General features: G+C 40.6%; 1 protein-coding gene across 3 annotated transcripts in view; it reads right to left on the reverse strand.

Moving 5' to 3' along the window:
• GRID2 (glutamate ionotropic receptor delta type subunit 2) overlaps positions 1-24,118 on the reverse strand; it is a 769,355-nt gene that overhangs the window by 294,273 nt on the left and 450,964 nt on the right. For all 3 annotated transcript variants that reach the window (XM_009936971.2, XM_075421502.1, XM_075421501.1), the window contains exon 4: positions 13,082-13,287. In XM_009936971.2, the coding sequence (XP_009935273.2) occupies positions 13,082-13,287 (206 nt within the window). The remainder of the gene's footprint in view (positions 1-13,081; positions 13,288-24,118) is intronic.

Raw genomic sequence — 24,118 nt, forward strand, 5'->3', positions numbered from 1 at the left:
TGACTTTGGAGGAAGAATTGGATTAGAAATAGTTTTGTCAGATCTTATCTCCACTTCAAGTTAATCCTCTCTAGCTGTCATTTTATTTCAAAAAGACACTCATCCTATGGCAGTGAATTGCATATTAGTTTTTCAGATGTTCAGAGTGGGCTTTTTATAATACCTACATGAATCAGACACCCTCAGCTCTGTGGAAAATGCATACTTTAATACACTGACTGTCTCTACCAATGTGTATATAATGGATTTGTTTCATTAATGTGTTTTATATTTTTTTTCTTTTTATTTATTTCGTTTGGCTGGCTGAAGCAATTTGCTCTCTGTGGGAAGACATTTGTCTCTTGAGGAACACAATAGAGGTGTTTATTGTGAAGCTATAAAAACATGGAGGAAGGATAGGCAGTAACCAAAACTACTAGATCCAATTAAAACCACTTGTATTACAAATGGAGAATATAATTAATTATGATAGCAGTTTAAGAAAGCATGACAAAGAACAGCCAGCACAAATAGAAGAAGAAAATAATTATTGCATCTTTAAAGATCACGGGAAGTCAGCCCCTCAGTTATTTTAGTCCAGAAAACAGCATACCTAGCAAGATCCCAAAGAAGAGAATGTCAATGACTAAGTCATTAAAAGCCATGTAGAGCAAGAGAAAGAAATTTATAGGAAAGCATAACCAAACCGTTGTCTGCACAACAGCAAATATTATGAGATTCTCATAAAGTACATAATACTTCTTCTACTCAGTACCTAATCACTAAAGCTCCTCTTCTTTTCTCTCAAACAAACACACTAGTGGTTTAACTACAGTTTTCACAAATATTTGCAATAAATTACTTATGAAATTATAATGAAACTGAATAGTTGTACTTAGAATCATGAATCTGCATTCTAAGTTACAGACTGATATAGGAAGAGAATTCATCATAGAAGAGACTTAAAAGCTCATTAGGCAGTTCCAAAATTTGAAGAAGAGTGTAAGTTCAAATCCAGGATACTAGCCAAAGCTTAAATATAGCAGGGTATTCTTCTTCTTTTATTATACTCCATGATGAAGAATTTTATTGTATAATTACAAAAATTCTGATATTGCAAATATTTGTACTGACAACAAGACACAGATCAATTATAGTCATGCATATTGTCATGCATAGATCTATACAATGAAAGTACAGGCATTTTTTATTAACAAAATAAGTTTTGTTTTTATAAAAAAAATAATACACTACAGCTTTTGCTGTTGACACCAGAGAGGTAGACGTGGTTCACATATTGCCATTGTGTTACCCTTTGGATTGGGCTAGAAACCAGCATCATGTGAACATCCATCTATAATAAATGTCACACCACTAAACACTATAGAGCCAAAATGAAGAAAAATCAGAAAGAAACAGAAAGCACAGATATGTTGTGACTTTCTTATGTTGTAAAACACACAGATGATCTAGTTCACACTGTCTTTGGACACAAACTTCAGTAAGGTCTCCTTACAACATCAACACCACAGTAAAGGTTGTAAAAATGTACACAACCATGGTACGTCCACAGGGTATATTGGTACCACCAGACTTGTAACAAAAGGCAGGCTTTAGTCTCACTTTTCACATCACAAGCATATGAGGTATGGCTGATTGCAAGATGAGCATGCCTATATGCCGCTTCTCCTCAGCTGCTGTTATTAGCAACCTTAATTAAGAAACAAAACCAACACGCAGCCAACAGAAACGTGCCAGCTGAGCTCCAGCCTACTGACACCCAACCTTACTTTCCAGGAACAGCAAGGTACAACCCTAGCTCTAAAATTCGTATCAGTGCAAAGGATCTGCAGGCGGCCACCAGCTCCTGTTCTTCTAGATCTAGACCCCCTGTGTTGGGATAAATTTCTTATGATGTTTCCTCTTCATTTTAGATACTGAAATAAACCACCTTAGCTACAGCGAACACTACATTCTGCCCCAAGAACCTCGACACTACATTGCAAACCTGAATTTCACTCTCCTCCTGACACTTTCATGAAAATACAGCAACAGAAAGGATTGATTTGGGTTACAGTTATTGTAATGATGCATATGATACAAATCCCTCTGAAGGTGACTTATTTAACTAGTCAGACTTTCCTCTTTCATTTTTCTGTAAATAAAATTTTTATCTTTGAAATTGTACCCTATGGCAAGCAAGGGCATATAAAATCTATACCAGCATCACTTTGTCCATCTAGCATAGGAAAAGAACACAAATTTTGACATTCCTTCATTCAGCCATCAGCTGGATGGCCTATATACTCAAAGTTGCAAGAGCATGAAAAGTCAAGGAATTGGACTAAAGGGTAAATCCAAGAACTTTCTCAGATTTTTACTGAAAGGTAAAATCTAGAATACTCCAAGACCCCTGCTTCCTTTCTTGCAGGTTTCAAAAAAAGTCAAAGAGACTCTTCTGCTACACTTAAAGGACAAAGGTTTCAACTTGTTCAACATTCTGAACATGTTTTTTGTACATCCATTTACTAGAGATTTGGAAGATCCTATGAAGTAAAAAATCCTTTAAGCCTCTAGCTCAGTTTGGAGCTGTAAATTCTCTATTTAATGCTGGAGAAAGACAAAAAAACCAAGATATAGTTCATTACATTGTCATTAACAACAACAAATTACAGTGGAGCATGCTGAATGGGATGTATACCACCACAAGCTATGATGTAGAGAACGGACTGAAAAAAGGCAAGTATGCTCTACAGGAGACAGCAGGTCTATAAAGATGAAACACTTTTCAAAAAAATAGGTGAGAAAGATGACCTTAAAGATCAGAGCATTCAGCTTACTTGTAAGAAAGCAGAGTAGAGTCACTGCCAGTGCAAGATCTGACTGTAGCCTCTGAAGACCATCTCTCCAGCATAATCAGCTGATACACTTAAATACGATAAACTTACGATAAAATAAGGAGATAAAAATAGCACTAAGCAAGATCATATGGCTGCTGCTGATCCATCACCTTCATCATTGCCACCTAAAAAAGAAGTGCTTGAACAACTGTTGCCTTTAGAGACTTCAGACTTTTATTTTATGTAAATAGGATTGTTTAAAAATTCCCAGAGATCATGAATAAACTTTCACAAAGAAAACACTGAAAATGTCTGAAGGAAATGATCCTTCATGTCTGCATGATGGTAAATTTACATTTTTCATTATTATTAGCACCAACTAGCTATGAGCTACTATCTACCACTACATTCAGCAGTGCCCAGAAAATTACAATGTACATACAAGTGTGATAAACCATCAAGTCATCCCTCAGCCTAATGGGAAACCCAACAGGGTTCCCATGAGACCTGTGGATGCTTTTCTAGTCCATGACTGGATCAGTTCATCACTGCTGAATTTAACTGACAAATCCTTTCCCGTCCAATCTCCATGTTGCCTTGAGAAGAAGAAACTCTTCAGGCAGTAAAGTCCACTTAAGAACGTAAAGTCCAAGGTGGGTTTTAGATGGTAGATGAATATGCTTTTACTTGTGCAGAAAACATATGGATATACACAAAACAACATGACCAGCTCTTATGCACAGGTATGCAGACATTACTCTTACTTTTTATCAAGGGAAGAAGTAATGAAGTGTAATTCAGTAACACGTTCAAAAGTCACATAGCACGTACATGGCAGAAGGAGAGAATCCAGCTTTCCTGAATAGCAATTTGATGCTTGTTTCTGAATGTATGTGGGACTGGCAGCCTATGGCACACATGTAAAAGGCAAACCAGCAGATTTTAAAAGGCAAAACATCAAAAGCTCAGATTCACATGATTTTAAAGAGGAATCTCTGGTAAGTAGCAGCTAACAGCTGAGCTACAAATTCAGCTGTGCCGCCAACAGAGGCAAGGTACCGCCCAGCATATGCAGTTAAGGGATGCATCAGAATATAATGCCTTCTCCATAGATAATTATGTGGGCTTGATATCTATCTGATGCCTTCCACCTATCTCTGCTGTGTATATTATCTGTCCACACCTGAACAAAACTCACTCCTATCTGCTCCCACTGGAAACTACAGAATTTTTGCCACAGGTTTCAGTGGAAGTAGCACGCATGTGCATTGGATTCTTAACTCCTATTTTCAGCTGCATTCACTTCACCTCATGTCTGTATATCATGCTTTTGACTAAAGATAGGATATTTTCTTTATGAATAAAGATAAGAACAAACAGCTAAGCATCGCTGTAACATTCCTTAGGATAAATGTAAAGCCCAATGAGTACAGCATCACAGAGCTTTCATGAACTTTGGACAGAAAAAGGCTGAATAAAGCTTGTGAAGAAGCTGGATAGACTTTGCTAATTCACAGCAAATCAGTTGTTTAAAGAAATAAGCCTGTTTAGAGTACTATATAACATTAAAGCAAATCCCTGTCTTTAGATCTAAATGATTTGTGTTTTGCTGCATGATCATATCTAAAGCCGAAACATTCAAATAGTTAAGTTTAAAATGACCTATTATTTCCAACAGAGGAATAATAATCAACCATAAGAAAAACCAGGACACTTGCACGAGGAATAATCTCATTTCACAGAATAAATACTACTTCTCATTCCATTCACAGTAACCATTAGAAAAAAACACTGTGAAGGTTCAATAACATAAGGCATTTTAAAATTACATTTGCTCCTTAAACAGTCACTTTTCTCTTTCTTTTTCTCTTGCCCACTACATGGCAAGAACTCTTCAGTACTTCATTTATATGCTTCATTCTATTTCCGCTGTCTATTTTAACATTCCATTTATAAAGAGTTCTTCTATTCATGAAAGTAGTAGTGTAGCTACTCTTCATTCTAGGTAACCGTATTTTTGTACTGTCCCACACCAGCCTGTGGTAGAAAAAAAAATACAACTCGATTTACAAAAATGTCGTAGATTGTAATAATGTCTAAAAGCTACATAATTTTAATTTTCAATAAATATGAATATAGATAAATAAAACGGCACCTAGAGAGACTGGTATACTAAGCATGTCTGCATACACACAGGTCAACATACAGGTCTTATTGCTTCAACTCTCAGATTTGGCAGCTGCTATTTTTGTTGAATACATATTTTAAATAATTATGTGAGCTTGACTTTAAATAGATGTCTAACAGTAAACATTTCCAATATCTCTAGCATAATCACTGGCATGTTTGAAGTCCTGACACTATGGGGCTCAGCAGCTTCAAGTTTATTGCAGAATGGAGCCTTTTTAGTAACAAAAAGTTTCTATTTTTAATTACATAAAACATATAGTGTACAGTGAGCAGAAGAGCAGTACTCTCTCCAGTCTGGGAACAGACAACAGTCACTGCATTTATGGCTTGAAATTGCCAAGCCCTTACAACAGCTTTGTTGGCTGATGCACGTTGCCAAAGCCCTGAAATTTTTGCTAGATAAACTGCTAAATCTCACTGCTGCAGTTCAGCAATGTCTCACCTCTTTCTGTAAGAGGTCACTACAGCTGCAACAGAACCAAGAGCAGGGACCTAGCAAGGGTAGCAAGGTATACAGTCACATCTGCCAAGTTTGCTGCTGGGGTGATAATCCCTCTGCCGAGGGGAAGAACTGACAGCTGGAGGTGGCAATGTCTTCAGCTCCCAGACCAAGGCCCTCCCAAGAATGCCTGTCAAAACTCCAGCAAAATCCCCGGCTGATGCCAGGGCACTTTCACCCATGCATTACTGGATTTTTGATATATAGTCTTCTGCTAGTTGACATAATTTTCCTGTATATCTAAAAAAATGAACCAGCTGCATCATCCCATCCCTTGTAGTCTTGTTATCAGCTCCTGGGGTCTTTACACAGAACACTGCATTCATATTTCTGCACAGTTGATAATATTACTCAGTTAAACAGAAATAAAGTTGTAAGCACAGATGTGCTGATAGCATTTTGGCCCCATTGAGGACACCTGGTTTGCATCCTAAAGTCGCTTTGTTGTCCCCAGAACCTCCATTGCAACCTAAGTTTCCTGGCCTGTTCCTCCTCCTACCCAGCCTTCTCACACTTGGCTTTAGAAGTCCTTGCTTTGCAAGGTGGGCTCGACACAGGGGTGGTTTCTCTCTTCGCTTCCTGCCAAGGCTGACATGGTGACAGATACTTTCTTGGCCCAAAGAGTCCCTGCTCTCTTGCTAAAACACCAGGTGATTTTTTTCCTCTTTTTTCTGCTTTTGTTCTCTGCCACTTGACCCTGGATTTTTGCTCTGATGCTGAGCTGCCAAGAACATGCTATTTCATTTCCTTTTCCCCTATATGGCTTTTCATATCCTGCAAATTCTTCACAGATCAGAAGAACACAAGCAAAAAAATCCCACCCCAAAATAAAAAGCAAACAAGTGGCACATAGTTCACATCAGTCACCCACATTGTCAGATAGCATAGCAATTTTTGTGCAAGATGGTTGATTCTGAGGTGCTTCTCGGTAGTCACAAAAGTTTCAATGGGAATATTTTGCTTCACCTGTGGGACCTGAGTGATTATTTGAGGGTACAAAAAGACCTCACCCTACTGAAAAAAACCTGAACAAGTCACCAGTATAGCCCTGGATTTTCCGAGATGCTGCCACAAAATGATCTGTGGAGAGGTCTCAATCTCCACTAGCTCCATACTTCTACACTCCTTCACCCCACTGAATGTCACTATTTATGTAGAATTTTTTTCCCTTCTGCTGCTCCATCCCCAGCTCAAAGCAATGAATGACATGAGAGAATTTGGCTGGCCCCTCCCTCCCTCATGACATTAATCCTTTAGCCAGTAAGGAGAGATGCTGTGATACCTGCTCCTAAGTCTTCCTGCCTGCCATTCCATGCCTTACAGAGGGAAAATTAATACGTAACAGTTAAAGAGAAGGTAGGTTTTTATCTCCACAGCCGTAACAGTGTATTTGCATATTAATCTCCATTGTCTTGAGTATGTAAGTACAGATCTCATCTCTGCAAGCTCTAGAGATGCAAAGGTTGAGAGAAAGAAGGGTCCCTGCTCAGGGTGGCAAGCGAATCTCCCCCTGGCCTCCCTCACCTGCCCAGTTGCCCTTAAGCAACAGATATGGGGCTCTGGAATGTGAGGGACTGGCCACAGAGGATGTGGGTGAAGGTGAGGCTGCATCCGGGGGGTTGCCTAGAACGAGTCAGACAGCCCCACATATTACAACTGCCTCAACTAAGAAAAAAAGAAGGGTCATTGTCATAGGTGATTCCCTTCTGAGGGGAACAGAGGGCCTGATCTGCCGACTGGACCCATCCCACAGGGAAGTCTGCTGCCTCCCTGGGGCCCGGGTTAGGGATGTTGCTAAGGAACTCCCTGGTCTGGTGCAGCCTTCTGATTACTACCCCCTCTTGGTAATGCAGGTTGGCGGGGACGAGATAGCAGAAAGAAGTCCCAAGGCCATCAAAAGGGACTTCAGGGCACTGGGGCGACTGGTTGAGGGATCAGGGGTGCAGGTGGTGTTTTACTCCATCCCATCAGTGGCAGGGAACAGCACTGAAAGGGGCAGGAAAACTCACCTGGTTAACAGATGGCTCAGAGACTGGTGCCATCAGTCAAATTTTGGCTTCTTTAATCATGGGGAGGTGTACACAGCACCGGGCCTGCTGGCGACAGGTGGAACTCAGCTATCTCACAGGGGAAAAAGAATTCTTGGCCACGAGCTGGCGGGGCTCATTGAGAGGGCTTTAAACTAGGTTCAAAGGGGGAAGGGGATATTGCCCAGCTCACTAGGGATGAGCCTAGGCTTGGTGTGCCAAGGCCAGGGGTGAGATTGACAGCCCAGCTCAAGTGTGTTTACACCAATGCACATAGCATGGGCAATAAACAGGAGGAGCTGGAAGCCATTATACAGCAGGACGGCTACGACTTGGTCACCATCACAGAAACGTGGTGGGACAACCCGCATGACTGGCATGCTGTCATAGATGCTACAGACTCTTTAGGAAAGACAGACCAACAAGGAGAGGTGGGGGAGTTGCTCTATATGTGAGGGAGCAAGTAGAATGCATTGAGCTTGGTCTGGGGACAAATGAGGAACAAGTTGAAAGCTTGTGGGTTAGAATTAAGGGACAGGCTCATAAGGGTGACATTACGGTGGGTGTGTACTACAGGCCACCTGACCAGGAGGAGGAGGTTGATGAGGCCTTCTACAGGCAGCTGCAAGCAGCCTCACAGTCACAGGCCCTGGTTCTCATGGGGGACTTCAACCACCCTGACATCAGCTGGGAAGACCGTACAGCTAGGCAGGCGCAATCCGGGAGGTTCCTACAGAGCATCGATGATAACTTTCTGATGCAAGTGGTGGAGGAACCAACAAGGAAAGGTGCGCTGCTGGACCTTGTGTTAACAAACAAGGAGGGACTGGTGGAGGATGTGAAGGTTGGAGGTAGACTCAGCTGCAGTGACCATGAAATGGTCGATTTCAGGATCCTGCGTGGAGGAAGCAGGGCAATAAGCAGGATCAAAACCTGGGACCTCAGGAGGGCTGACTTTGCCCTCTTCAAGGAGCTACTGGGAGGAATCCCCTGGGACAGGGCTCTCGAAGGCAGGGGGGTCCATGAGTGCTGGTCGCTCTTTAAACAACACTTCTTCCATGCACAGGAGCAATGCATCCCCCTGAGAAAGAAATCGAGCAAAGGAGGCAGGAGACCTGCATGGTTAAACAAGGAGCTTCTAGCGGAGATCAGGCAGAAGAGAAAGGTCCATGGAATGTGGAAAGAGCGACAGGCCACTTGGGAAGAGTACAGAAATGTGGTGAGAGCATGCAGGGATGCGACGAGGAAGGCCAAGGCCCACCTGGAATTGAAGCTGGCAAGGGATGTCAAAAACAACAAGAAGGGCTTCTTCAACTACATCAGCAGCAAAAGGAAGGCAAGGGACAACGTGGGGCCGCTGCTGAATGAGGCGGGTGTCCAGGTGGCGGAGGATGCGGAGAAGGCAGAGCTACTGAATGCCTTCTTTGCTTCAGTCTTCAGTGCTAAGACTGGCCCTCAGGAATCCCAGGCCCCAGAGGTAAGAGAAGAAGCCTACAAAGAGGACGACTTTCCCTTGGTCGAGGAGGACTGTGTGAGGGATCGCTTAAGCGATCTGGACGTCCACAAATCCATGGGCCCCAATGGAATGCACCCACGAGTGCTGAGGGAGCTGGCGGATGTCATTACTGAGCCACTCTCCATCATCTTTGAGAGGTTCTGGAGGACAGGAGAGGTGCCCGAGGACTGGAGCAAGGCCAATGTCACTCCAATCTTCAAAAAGGGCAAGAAGGAGGACCCAGGCAACTACAGGCCGGTCAGCCTCACCTCCATCCCAAGAAAGGTGATGGAGCAGCTTATCCTGGAGGCCATCATCAAGCTAGTGGAAGAAAAGAAGGTTATCAGGAGTAGTCAGCATGGATTCACCAAGGGGAAATCATGCCTGACCAATCTAATAGCTTTCTACGATGACATGACTGGCTGGGTAGACGAAGGGAGAGCCGTGGATGTTGTCTACCTGGACTTCAGCAAGGCTTTCGACACAGTCTCCCATGATATCCTCCTAGGGAAGCTGAGGAAGTGTGGGCTGGATGAGTGGTCGGTGAAGTGGATAGAGAACTGGCTGAATGGCAGAACTCAGAGGGTTGTCATCAGCGGCGCTGAGTCTAGTTGGAGGCTGGTAGTGAGTGGTGACCCCCAGGGGTCAGTACTGGGCCTAGTCTTGTTTAACTTCTTCATCAACGACCTGGAGGAAGAGTTAGAATGTACCCTCAGCAAGTTTGCTGATGACACAGAACTGGGAGGAGTGGTAGACACACCAGAAGGCTGTGCTGCCATTCAGCATGACCTGGATAGGCTGGAAAGCTGGGCAGAGAGGAACCTGATGAGGTTCAACAAAGGCAAATGCAGGGTCCTGCACATGGGGAGGAAGAACCTCATGCACCAGTACAGGCTTGGGGTGGACCTGCTGCAGAGCAGCTCTGCGGAGAGGGACCTGGGTGTCCTGGTGGATAACAGGTTAACCATGAGCCAGCAGTGTGCCCTGGCTGCCAAGAAAGCCAATGGAATCCTGGGGTGCATCAAGAAGAGTGTGGCCAGCAGGACGAGGGAGGTTCTCCTTCCCCTCTACACTGCCCTGGTGAGGCCTCATCTGGAGTTCTCTGTCCAGTTCTGGGCTCCCCAATTCAAGAAAGATGAAGAGCTACTGGAGGGCTACAAGGATGATGAGGGGACTGCAGCATCTCTCCTACGAGGAGAGGTTGAGGGAGCTGGGCTTGTTCAGCCTGAAGAAGAGAAGGCTGCGAGGGGACCTAATAAATGCTTACAAATATCTGAAGGGTGGGTGTCAGGAGGATGAGGCCAAGCTCTTTTCAGTGGTGCCCAGTGACAGGACAAGGGACAATGGGCACAAACTGAGGCACAGGAAGTTCCGTCTGAACATGAGGAAGAACTTCTTCCCTCTGAGGGTGACGGAGCACTGGAACAGGCTGCCCAGGGAGGTTGTGGAGTCTCCTTCTCTGGAGATACTCAATACCCGCCTGGACGCGGTCTTGTGCAGCCTACTGTAGGTGACCCTGCTACAGCAGGAGGGTTGGACTAGATGACCCACAGAGGTCCCTTCCAACCCCTACTATTCTGTGATTCTGTGATTCTAACATAAAAAGCAAAGCAATGCTGCTTTTAAAAAAACGAAAACATAAACCCAGAATGTTCTTACTTAAAAACAAGAATTTCAAAGAGTCAGAAAAAAGATAAATTCTACCACAATGAATCTCCCATTTACAGACTTCCTATTGACACAGGCCAGTGTCTGACTGTTTACCCTGGATAAGTTGCTACTTGCATAGTAATCAAGATCACGCTTACTCCAGCTGTTGCAGAGTGAATGAGCCCTCTTCTCAGCTAAACAATGAGGAGGTTCAGCCAAATCAGTCGTCTAAGAAGGGACCAAGCAGCAGAGGCTATGTAAGGTCTGGGGAGAGAGGCTGACAGCTGAATCCAGCTAGGCAGCCAAAAGCATCTCGTGGGCAGAAAAGCCATAAAAAACCCAAGGGTTTATCTAGATATGCAGTTCTTGTTAACTTTGTAAGGTTTACTTGCTAAGTCCGCTAGGTTATACTGAATTTCCAAGCAAAACTGATCATGCACAAGGCATAATCTTTGCAATAAGCATGTCCACACTTGAATTATTTAGGAATATCTTAACCCATTGACAGTCCATAGGCTTTATAGCTTGTTTGCCCATACAGTAGAGCTGCTGGTTTAACTGCAAAATAACAGTCTCAAATATTCATTGGAAAAGCCATCCCAGCAGATTTCTCCTTGCACAGGTACTGAATGTTGAAGTGCAGTTTTTCTGCAGTTCATTCCCCACCACCAACAGAAATAAAGTATGACTGCAATCATACTTCTGAGTAACTCTTCCTACTGAGAGGCTCCTGCTGTCAGTTTTACGTCACGTATTATACCCTAAATAAATGCTGTTATGCTGGCAAGACCTGTAATGTAGCACCTGATGAGACTCTCTCCTTGAACCCCACTCACAAAAGAAGATAATGACCTTTCCTGGTAGTCTGTTACAGTCTCCAAGACAGGACAGACATTGGGAGACTTCTGTTGTTGGGTTTTTTCCTGTTTGTTTTCTTCTGGGAGGAAGGGGATTTGTGGGCTTGATTTAGTTGTGGTTTTGGTGTTTCTTGGGTTTTGAATGGCCAAAGCCAAAGCGAGATCTCTAAAACAAACTGTATACTTTCTGGACAAAATATACATAACAGCCACAAAAGATGACGATGACTTTGTTACTGTGCTTGAATGTGTAAAAATACATGATACAGTGTATCTTTTTCAAAAAGAGTGTTTTGTCTTTGGGAACAATACAGGAGTTTTGTCTTGCTATGTTATTACAGTTAGAGTGCTGAACCCTGCTGCTTTCAGGCTGAAATGTGAAATATCTTACAATGCCACTCACTGAAAATATAATATTTGTGACCTGGGTGAAGAAAACAGTGCAGAACAATCTAAAACATGCCCACAAATTGTTTACATCATATAAGGAACTGCAGACATTTGGAAAGAGCAGCAAATGCTCATTACTCAGATTTAGCTAGCTTCAGTGTATAATGCGGACAGCAGAATGCCTAGCCAAAAAAATTAGAAAAAAAAAAAAATCAGAGACAAACAAAAAAGCCCTCTTCTAACTAATGCTCCTAAGAGACATCCACTTGAGACTACATATGCAGAGTTAGTTTTTAAGCCTCAATTTCTGAAGACCTAGGAAGTAGGAAAGCATAAAAGAGAAGTAATGAAAGTTACAAACAGATCCAAAGAGAAATTATTGCCAAGAGAAACTATATTTCTATGGAACAGAAAACAAATTTTTAACTATTGGTTGATGATGAGGAGCAAACACACATGTAAAAAACCACATCTGAAACAGCACAATGCTATGTAGAAAGAACCATGCCAGTCATTTAAGAAAATTACATGTCATAGTCGAATGCAATATGCAAGTCTTCTGTTTCTAAATTCTGAAAAGCTTTTTAAAAATTCTATCCATACTGCTTGCAGTTTTTATTTAAATACGTAAGCATAACTTTAGCCTATCATCTTAAATTCTTCATTCAGATCCAATCCTCCATAAATTCCTGTATCTTGTACTCAGCGGTACATAACAGATAATTATTGAACATTATCTTTAATAAAAAATGAAATGTCAATCAGGTAAATACATTTTATCCACAAAAAAAAATATGTATCTAAATAATAATAAAATTATCAGTTGTAAAGATTTTTGTGATATACACAAAGAGCAAGGAAATAGCAATACAATATCCACAAGCTTCAAACAGAATTTTGCTGGCTAATTCTTCTGCATATTTCCTAAATGCTTTTGCTCATGCAGAATATAGATTACACTGTTCTTTATGCACATTTATGAGCATGAAAAAACACTCTTGCATAATGATCTTTAAAGAGAATATTTAAATTTTTAGTTGGGTTTTGGTGGAGGTTTTTTGTTCGTTTGATTGTTTTTACGGAGTTAAATAAACTGCTCAAACAACTGCAGATTTGGTCAACAAAACAAGAAGTTACCAGTGATAAAAACATACCTCTGTTATGAATGATTTGGCTGTCGAGGGGTTCATTATAAGAATAGCCCTTCTCAGAGTATCCCGGTAGCGGTTCAGTTCTTCTATACGCATAGTGGCAAAGAGCCCCGTGATCATTTTATTGATGTTGTTTTCTACTTTCTGCAATGCTACATCCATTCCCTGTTGAGATACTTTGTCCAAAAACTCTTGTATTCCACGGATATCTAGGAAAAATCAAAAGCCAAACAAGATATTAATTAGTAAGTGGAAAAAAGACACAAATAACTGTTCAATTCATCTCACAGAAGTGTTTTCTTCAGTGTCAGGTAGACCCCATGGGCTTTCACTTAATATTCATTGGAGCTCTTCCTGAGCTATGCTCATGGCATTTCTAATGTACTGAAACAGTGGAAAGAATGGCCACACATAAGCGACTGCCCAAAAGAACCACTAGAAACCAAACCTACAAATATCTCTAGCAACTTTCTTGATTTGGTCATTCAATCATCACACTTGCTTCTTATTTTTCTTAATGGACTTTCACCCTAAAATCCATAAAGAGCAGTGAGGCTATAGTGACTGTAACATACAGTGCTTCCTTTGAGTAAGGGGTGTGGGAGGGCAACCGAGGGGGAGAAAGGCAGAAAGCAGATAGCAAAATTTTGAGTTCCACAAAAGAAAACTATCTACTGTAGCGTTGTGTAGCTTAATGTATCTAAGTGAAGCTTGGGCTGTTCACTCCTGAAAAAGTCTTAATGATGTTCTAAATTGCACAGCTATTTATTTCCTTCAAAAACAAAACAAAAGCCAGACATGGAATGGTTGGAACGGTCCTGCCTGCTCTCATCTGATACCACCGCTGCTGGCTGAAATTAGCAAGTTCTACCACAGCAAACTGCTCTAGCAGAGCTTTCTGGCTCGCTCTGTGTAAATCCTTCTTTAGAAATGACTTGGAAAGGAAGAATTGAACAGCAAAGTGCTAACTGTGTTCACCCCCTAGCTTGTAATATCTTCAATGTCTCCCAAACTGAAATAGCTGGGTACTCCCACATTGTGATGCTTCTTCAAGCTGGTCCAAGCCTTTGAAAGACCTTTTCCGGTAGTGAATTCCACAAAAGCAAGCAAAAAGCTTGTTTTGTTTTTTTTCCTGCTGTTTTGAATGGCTTTATCTAAAACCCTCAACCTTAAGCTTAAAATCTAAAATCATTCAATGACTTCAGAAGTCAGAGCAGGGTCTCCCAGACCTCAGGAAAATCCCTCCAGCCTCATTGAGTCCTCACTGGCTGACCCATACTCGCCACTGCTGATTCCCAGTCTTCTTTCTGAAGCTGAGTTACCAGCTCCCTGATGTGACTCCTCTTCCCAGCAGTTGTTCAGCCCTGCTCTCCCAGCGGATATTCAGCAGGGCATCCTTTCTTCCATGCTGGCCTGTCAGCCTCCCGCACACCCATCTAATCTCATTTAGAGGAACAAGACACAGCCTCAGAGCCAACAAAACAGACACTGTCTGACACAGATATTAGTTAGGGAAAAAAAAAGAAAAAGAAGGGAAACCAGTAACCAAACATAAAAAGGAATTTATAAAGAAACATTCCTTTGAAAACAAAGGTTCCTCAGGTTTAGGAGGGCTTTTGTGGTTAAAACCCATTAAAAAATATTTCTCCCATTAGAATACCACATCCAGTTTCTCCTAGGTGTGTGGTGTTCAGTCCAAACCCTGCGGGACTGCAGTTCCTGCTCTGCTTCCCTCCTACATCCCTGGTGCTCTGTCAGTTCCTTGTCTTGACCACTTGTTTTCCAGTGGAGTGGTCAGCCATGAGGTCACAGGCTGTTCATGCGTCTGTCTTCGTGAAACATCTTGTATTTGGGAAAAATTTCCATTAGATTTTCACAACTGCTTGGCTACTCTGAGACCTTTCATCCTCATCTATTATCTTCTCCTACTCCCTGCCTTTTTTATACAGGGTGATGGGAAGGCTCTGTTTAATCCTAACATGGGATAAGTAAATACGAGCAGAAGATTCTCTAAAGCTTTTATACTACTGGAAGCACCTTAGATACAGCTCGCACATGATGCAAGAGGACAGCAAAAGGCTGGAAAATCAGACTGAAGGGATGGCTGAGCATCGTAGACTCTAAGCCCTAGACGAGATGTTACACGGACAGCCATAAACTGCACCACGAAATGGCTCTTGGTTGGCCCTTAGAGTGGTCTATTTTGCAGGTGATACAACTGACACCTCCCTGGCACATTTTGATAACAGCTCAGGGTAACTCCAAGATAAACCACAAAGAGTAGTGGAGCATGTAACCATTGTATCAGGATTGCAGTAGCTATGTTCTCATAGGGGTACACTGATAGGTGACAGCTTTTAGAGGAACTGAAGTTCATTTCAAGACAGGAGGAAACAATGAACTTTCCTCCTTTTGAGAAAAATTTTGTGAGGAAGTCTAAAACCTTCCCCCTATACTGCCTAGACTCTGGCACCCTCTGCTAACCATCAAGGGAGCAGTGCTACCCGCACTTAGCTGTGGTCAGTTCTGCAAACATGACCAGAGGTCCAAGCTGCAGAAGGGACAATTATGTGACTCCCCACCCCATCAAAGCACCAACAAGATGACAGAGAAACCTATGTGATACGCCCTTAAGAAGATTATGGAGATATCACATGTGGATTTAATATGAGAACTATGATGGTGAAAGTATAAGATCAATGCAGCTAAGGTCTGGCTAGTAACCACGGCAGATGAACACTACATGGGCGAAAGGGAGCCTAGAAGAAATACTCGTGCACCCAGACCTGATGGACCTTCAGGGAAAAGCTGGAAATAAGTGAGCTAGAAATTTTTATGCTTACTTTACTGGAAAAACTGTACCAAAACTAGATTAAGAAAATAAAAGTTCAGTCTCCATGGTAGAGGAAACACTCTGCCGGTGTCCCCAGCAGAGATGTACTACCTAGAGAGTACTACAGATAGCCATCCTTCTCTGGCACCAGATTACTGAGATGCTTGAAAGTATAAAGAAATAGCAATGTAATAGCTTATAAACAAAGAGTCCACAAACACTATTCAACAGGGTTAGTCTTGGAAGTTGGACTGTCACAGTCAGCAAGCTGGGTCTCTTTGCTAGAGCTCTAAAATACCATGAACTGGAAAGAAATGGTGTTTTAGGCATTTAGGCTATTTTAGACATTCAGCACTGCAACCCCATTCTTCAGACACTGCCGAAACATCAGTATTACTAAGCACTTGAAGGACTGTTTAAACATGAATAAAATACATGCTTACCCTAAAAATAAAGTTCCATAAGAGAATCAGATACTAATTACAACTTCTATTTAATATCTAAATCAGGAAAATTAAATTCAGTCTAATCAGAGATGTTAGAATTTTTTTGGCTCTTTGAATACCAATTTAAGAAGCAACAAGATTATTTGAACTGCTACTAATATGCCTAGTTTTATGCAAATGATAAAATAACTTCTTTCCACTTTAACCCCTTCGTTCTAACGTTCCTGAGGCTCAACCATCCTAAGAGTTACTCAACATCGAGACAAATAGAATAAAAACTGGATAAAAGTGACCAGTTGGATTAAAAATTTTTGAACTACAAGGAATATATCTAGACAGGATCTAGATACACTATTAAAATACCAGGGGGAAAAGTTAATTAGGCCATGAAAGCCTTTTTAAAAATTGAAATTCTATAGCATAAATCCATATATTCTTCTCCGACACCAGAACAGGGCAAGCAGGAACCACCAAGCTAAGTTTTATCTGTGCTTTCAAAACAAGAACATAATTCCACTTCACCTAAATTTATAAATACACTGGCTGATATTCTGTATAATCTGTGTTGTCCCAGAAGACAGATTGTGGGATCAAATGACTTTGCCATGAATATCTGCAAATATAAACAATAAAACAATTCTACTGAATCTTCACCAAATTAAGGAGACAGAGGTACAGTATTATTCTACAGTTCTTCATTTATTAGGTGACCATGCTAATAGTGTGGTATCTGTGTAATACACTTTTAGCAAAATAGCACCATCCTAATGGAAAAGATACCAAATGGGGATTCAAAAAACTTCTCTACTACTTGTGCCTTTGACATGGATGCAACACAAAGCTGCGGGCAGGAAATAAATATAGACTTTGTTATACCTCAGCTTACCCAGTAGAAGAATGGAGATATTGGTGATGTTCACCTGCTGCTATGAAACAGCAGAGAGCACATAAAACACCCTGCTATTTAAATGCTATTTAGATCATGATGGTGCTTCCAATATTTCAGCAGCAAGTCACTAGCAATAATCATACTCAAAGTACATGCCAAATAACAGATGCTGCCACTGAATGGGCAGCATTATCTTTTCTGTGTGGATTGTCTGAAAGCGGCACATATCCACGCTGCACTGTGGAATCATCTTTCTAATAGATAAACTCCGTCTGCAGAAAAATCTGGCAAGCAACCTGTGGCACAGATGGCTCTGCTGTGGAGACACAGGACTGTTCACGTCTGGAACACAGGTGTTTCTCTCCCTGAATTTGCTAGCCAACCTGTTGCCCACCCAGAAGACGCATTTCTATTTTCTATTTAAATCAGATGAGTCACAGTTATTTCCAGAAATGCAGAAGAGCTGCCTATTATCACCAGTGTCAATTATCCTTCTTACTGATGAAAGTCAAAGTTACCACAGAGACAGACCAATGCTAGAGCCAAAGTTGCTATTTCTTCTCCCAGCTCAGCGTCACTATTCTGTTTTTTTGCTGTACAGCCACCTCTTCCACTCTACATGTGCGTGCACAAGAACGTAGTACCATTCTGCAGTCAGATACTTAGCATCAGCTGTAAGGTTAAATCACACTGGAAATTTAAAAGAAACATGACAAAGCACTCTCTTTATAACCAAAACCATGGCTGATTTAAGGGATTGTAAAGTTGGCTTGGGAAGTCTAATAAACAAAGTGCAAGGCTAGCAAACTTTATCATGAAGTCTGTCAGAAATGACCTTCCCTGTCTACCCATATGTAACTGCGACCACAAGGCAGAAGTCTATAGGAAGGCCTTATGCTCTGCACCCCTGGTGCACAGAAGGTCCTACACTGGACACACCACACTGGCTGCAGTCACAGCTGAGGTGCATGTGCAGAGCATCCTGTGTGGGTGAGCGCAAGGCCCGTAGCCTCCTCAGCTCTAAAAACCTGACTGATACATTCCAACGCAGGTGCTCAGCACAACACTACTCAAGATGAAATCTGAATTCAGGTGCCAGCTTTACCACAGACTGGTCATTACTGGGTCCATTTTGTGGACCTGACCTAAGAAAGAGCTTCAGAAATGAAGCACAAGTCAAACCGAATGCAAGCACCTAAACTCACACCATCTTTTCATTGAATAATGTTTTTGATACTGGAGAAACCACAAGAAACAGGTAAGTATCTTAAACGCTGTTGCAGAGCATGCTAAAAGCGGAGCTAAGCATCCTTCAAAGACTATGAGTCCTGTACCTAAATCTCCTTAAATGACCAGCCCGGCAGGAACACTCAGACCCCACCTAACACAAATAGCACCATTGAACAGGAAGCTGAGCAGCTGCATAGCGGAAAATATGCACAGTCAAGTGATAGGTAAAAGGAGCCAGTATTTTCAGATCAGGAGGATTTAAAATCTGCAGCTTTCCTCAACACCACATTAAACAAGAAATTGTGTCTTTGCTCTCTTTTCATTGAGGTCTCTACATTCTATATGTGATAAACATGGAACAAGAAGATACCACGACCTGATCTGAATATTAAAAAAAAAAAAAAGAAGGTCCTTTCACAGGGGGGTTTTTATCACCAGATCAGATGTTCCTCTCACTTCTTTGTTCTCTGTGGCCCTACGTAACTTTCCTTTGCCATCTCTTTTTCTATGCAGAGGAATAATTTCAGAGGGAACAAGTCCCCTAATCCATACTGGGGAAAGTCTAACGATCGTAGCACAAAATATGCTGGGATTTGGGCATCTCATATAGAAAATCTAGTCTGTATATGCAGTGAAGATTTTATAAGCTATACAAAATGAAAAACAAATATTAAACAAACAACTCACATGCTAAGTACCTCTTCTACTCTTATTAAAAATGAGAAATCTACAAGTTAGAAATAAATCTAAAAAATTTTCAGATCACTCTATGACCAGGAAAAGAGAAAGATGACACTATTCACCAGCGATAATAAATTAATCCATCCACCTCTGTCATTGTATTCCACCTAAATCACAAGTCGCACACTCAGCACTTTGGTTGTCTCAAACCTGGTTTACAGTCATTAGCTCATCCTCCGTCTGATACCATTTTAGATCTGAAAACATTTTCCTCACAGTATCCAGATGATAAATACCAACTGATTCAGCTGTGGCAGTAAAGGTGAATGCTCCTGTCCTAAATACTCACTGGTTGATTTACACAAAAGACCACTTTATTTGTACAGTTGATGAGAAAAAAACATTGTATAACAAATGACACACTGCAAATTCTTATCAAGAAAGATTTATAAGTCTAGAACAGTGATTATTCCTTACACAATGATGGCTAACATGACAGCAACTATTAATTATGGAAATACACTGTACACAAGGGAGATGTGCAGCTCCTGCTAGACTCTGATGGTGCCACTGCTCTGCTTAAAGCCTTTAGCAAAGTGTTCACATTCCTGTGCGGGTGTTGATATTTATTAACATGGTTAAGATCTGGACTGAGGAAATCAACCATTTAGGATGATGATTCACTAACAGTCCATCATCCTGCTATCACAGCAGTGGGATTCCCTCTCATTAGTCAGCTTATATGTAATTCACTGAACCTCCAAAGTAAAACAAATAGTGATAATTTAAAAAAACAGCCTACATTGTTCGTTCTTATTAGTATTTGGGAACTGAGAGGGAGCAGATACCTGAACTATTTCAGCTGGATGACCTAGTTTCAGAGAATATAGCAGTAGTTCAAACTCTTTGTAAATTCAAGCTCAAATATTTAATTACATACAAAATTCACTTGTAATGTCAAAGTTTCTGGAAACTAACAAGTGGGGATGATATTTCTTGGGGGGAAACTGAAAATTTGTAAATGGTAAGAATGACTGTTTTTTCCTTCCTTGCAATTTTCTGAAATTTCACGCATCCAAAAAAAGACAACAATTTTTCTCAAATTTCTTAATATCATCCAGCTGAAAATAGGAAGAAAAATATACTTATATACTTCTTTTTCTTTTTTGAATATATTTCCATTTCAAACCGCAATAAAAACAAGTTCAAATTTTTTGATATGAACTATTGTGGCACTACTGAAATGTCTATGTAATCCTTATTTTAAAGGATCATCCAAATCTCATTTTCATTAGCTACTTTGTGCTTCATGCCATGTATCAATCATTGAGATTATCCTTTAAATAAGAAAAATCAATACAGATAGTCTCAAGTAGGTGACTCAATGCTGAGGGAGAGATATTAATTTTTGTAGTTTTTAAATCCTGCAAGACTTAAGTTTCCGACCTTACTGGTGATCCAACACAAGGTTTTTTTTCTTTGAGTTACTCAGATTTTAACTAGCAAGAAAGAGAAAAAAGAGCAAAGTATGAAAAAGATAAATAAAACTGAAGCTAGAACTAATCCTTAAGAGTATCAGCTGCTACCTTAGCTTCTAAAAGATAGAAAGGGAGTCAGATTGTGTTCACCGCTCATTCATGGAGGCTGACAAGGCAATAAATTCTATAATCACATACTTTTGACTGTGTAATCTGCTTTCTACCTCTTCATTCAATTTCTTTTTGACTACAGTTTGCAGTAGAGATTTCCTAAAGGCTTCTAGGAGCTGACTTTGAGTAAAACAACCTCTTGAGAAGAAATAATTTTTCGTTGCCTACTGCCTCCAAAGATGATTAAGTCTTAGAGCCTAGTCCTGTTTGTCTTCAGTATTTACTCCTGTTAAAAATCATGCCAAACTTGAACAATTATACTTAAATCCTATAGAACTGTACAACAGAGCTCTACACCTCTGCCTATATATATGCCTTTATTTAATAGCAAGCAATGTATACTTCTGTTGGTCTGATACACCAACCCTCCTTGTAGGTCACTACTGCTTCCTGTTGGTTTTCATAAGCATGAAGAATCACGCATCCCCTTCCAAGGAGGTGGTGAGAAACAGTGAAGTGACTGTCCTTGCAGACTGCCTGGTGATAAACTGTGACTATGTATGCTTATAGTCTCACTTAAGACAAAGTGTTCTCTGACTGTGCGTCAATCTGCTTCTCAAAATTTTTTTCAGTTGATTAAAAGTTTACACTGCAGAAACAGGAGTATTTTATGAGTGGACTAGTTCTGTGAAGAACATAAGCTATGAAAGCAATGCTGATACACCAAGATTTAGAAATACTCTAATAAATATTTGCTAGCTTTTTCCTGCCTCTGCCTCCTCTTTTTCTGGACTGGTTAAAACTCTGAGAGAAGCTTTCTTTTCAATTTATGATACTATCTGACATTTACGATGCTATTATGCCTAACTCACTTCTTTTTTCCAATGGTGGTATAATTTCTTCCATTCAACATGCAAAGTACTTAGTTCAATAGTTTCCTTGTTTGATAACTGTTCATTTATTTAGCTGCCCAATATCAGTTTACAAACTCAATTTTAACACTTCTGAGAAGATATTGAAATCATGCATTGAGAGTTGAAAAATATTTATCAAACAGTGGTGGAGATCAGTACAAGGTTCAGGTATTCAAATATTCTTAAACTAACTTTGATGCTTGCAGACTGTGCGTACGTGAAAAACCTCATACCTCTGCAAAACCTCAAGATAACACCTCATTTACAGTGATTATCCACTGCACAGGTATTAGGAGAAAATCTACAGTTTTATTTTGACCTCAGCACTGAAATTCTAGATACAATAAAAAAATCTGGTCTTCCTTCCTTACTAACACAACACAGATGGCTGCTAGGCCAAGCCTTTGAATGCTTTATCCATTCCGTCCTTGAAAACAGCAACACGAGCGAATGACAAAACCTATTTTACCTTTCTACATGGTAACTTATAGTTCCTGGAACACATTTCCCCAGCTATAACGTGGTTAAAAAGCAGAAGCACAGACATTGTTGCACTAGAGAAATATTACAGAATAGCTCAGTTGTCTCAGAAGTTGAACAATTTTGTGTTCAACCAAAATGTATATTCAATTTCCAGGGGCAATGTCAACCAGTAAAAATAAGTTGTTCAGAAAGATCTCACAAACAGCTGCTAACTTGCAATATAATGTGACACATTAAAGTCAGACAGATGAAAAATACATGTTCCTTTCCTTATCTGGATGACATAACAAATACTAATGGAAAAAAAAAAGTTCAATAACAAGCTTGAATTTATTATATGTTTATTGAGACACAGTGAAGTAAATGAGTACGGGAAGTTGGCAAAGAGCCAGATGAGTAATAAACAGTTTTAAGACTGTCTGGAGACAGGCTTGAGAATATTATAGTCATCAGGCAGCTGAAAACAGCCTCAGGGTAATTATAAGCATTTGCAATCGATTAAAGAGAGCATGATTCTTTTATGAATCTTTATTAAACTTGCATTAAAACTTTAAATGATTTGAAAATGTTATGGTTTTGAGCACATCTTTGTCAGTGGTCATCACATATTTGTTTCTGGAAAATGTCTATGCAGGAAAGTGTCAATGGAATTAATTACTTTGAATGGTTCTGAAAGGAATTACTAGAAATCCAGGGCCCATACATACAGATAGGCATAATCTCAGAACATCACCTTTCTTACACCACAGGAGGCAGGCTCTTCTCCAGCAGCTTAGCCTTTTGAGTTCCTGGTATAATCATCCCTTCTTTTCCAGGATCTTTAAAGAATAGCGCTACAATCCTAAAGCATTACACTCAATTTACTTGAAAATAACCACCTTCATGGGGCAAGGATTGGGAGAATGCTCCCTTTTATCTTCATAGTTTCTCAGACCTCTTTACTTAGGCTGGAATCCTCAGTAATACAGATCTCACTGCTCTCCTCCTTGAGACCGTATTTTATTTTATATCTTTGTCTGAAATCCTCCCTCAGATTGAGATTGAGACATGTTTTTAGTGATGTGATCAGCTACCTCACCCCTCTGCCTTCACCCTTTCCTGGTGCACAAATACACCTGGTTTCAGGTACCCCTGTGTGTGCTGAGGAGCGAGAGAGGAGATCCATGAGGGAATTTCTGAGACAGACGCCCTCTAAACTCTTTCCTACTGCTAACATCCTCCCTTCCCTTTCAGCGAAGCCTTCAATTACTTCAACCTCCATTTCCTATGGGAACACCTCCTTTAATCTCACAGAGCAAATCCCTGTCATAGCCTTAATGCTTGTTCTATTAATTTTCTTTACAAAAGTTAAAATTAAATTACCACCTAAGAGAATGGCAAATATCCGTTGCCAAATATTTATAGTATTAGTAGCAAGGTCAAAAAACTGTAAGCAAAGATATCTTAGTCCTGGAATCAGTAAACAGGGCATAAATCAACGGTAACGGTAGCATATCAAAAGCACAGAGGACTGAAAAGCACAAGATTAGGCCAGAAATTTGGACAGAGAAGTGGGGTTTCTCAATTTTATTTTTTCAATGTTAAAATATTGCTGCCACCATTACAAACGAGAACCAGAAATAAGACAAAATTCATTCTCCAGAAATAACCTTATTCCTCCAACATTTCTAGATAAAGTGCAGAATCTTTCTATACGCTTTGGCACCAACAAAACGTTAAAAATAAATGTTTTCAAGCAGCTAGGCTTTCTCGCTTTCATCTCAGAAATGCACAGATACCTACACTGTCAATTGCACAAAATTCACAATTATGTTCTTGCAATGATTGACTGGTTCCTTCATAAAGAATTTATTATTACAGAAAAGTATTTACTTCTTCCTGGAAAATACAGTGAACTGTAAACTGCCTAAAGAGTAAGATATGAATTACAAAAGCTTGCCCTTTGTTGATACACCACAGAGATAAAAATCAACAA

The sequence above is a fragment of the Opisthocomus hoazin genome, chromosome 5, assembly GCF_030867145.1.
Source record: "Opisthocomus hoazin isolate bOpiHoa1 chromosome 5, bOpiHoa1.hap1, whole genome shotgun sequence".
NCBI lineage: Eukaryota > Metazoa > Chordata > Aves > Opisthocomiformes > Opisthocomidae > Opisthocomus > Opisthocomus hoazin.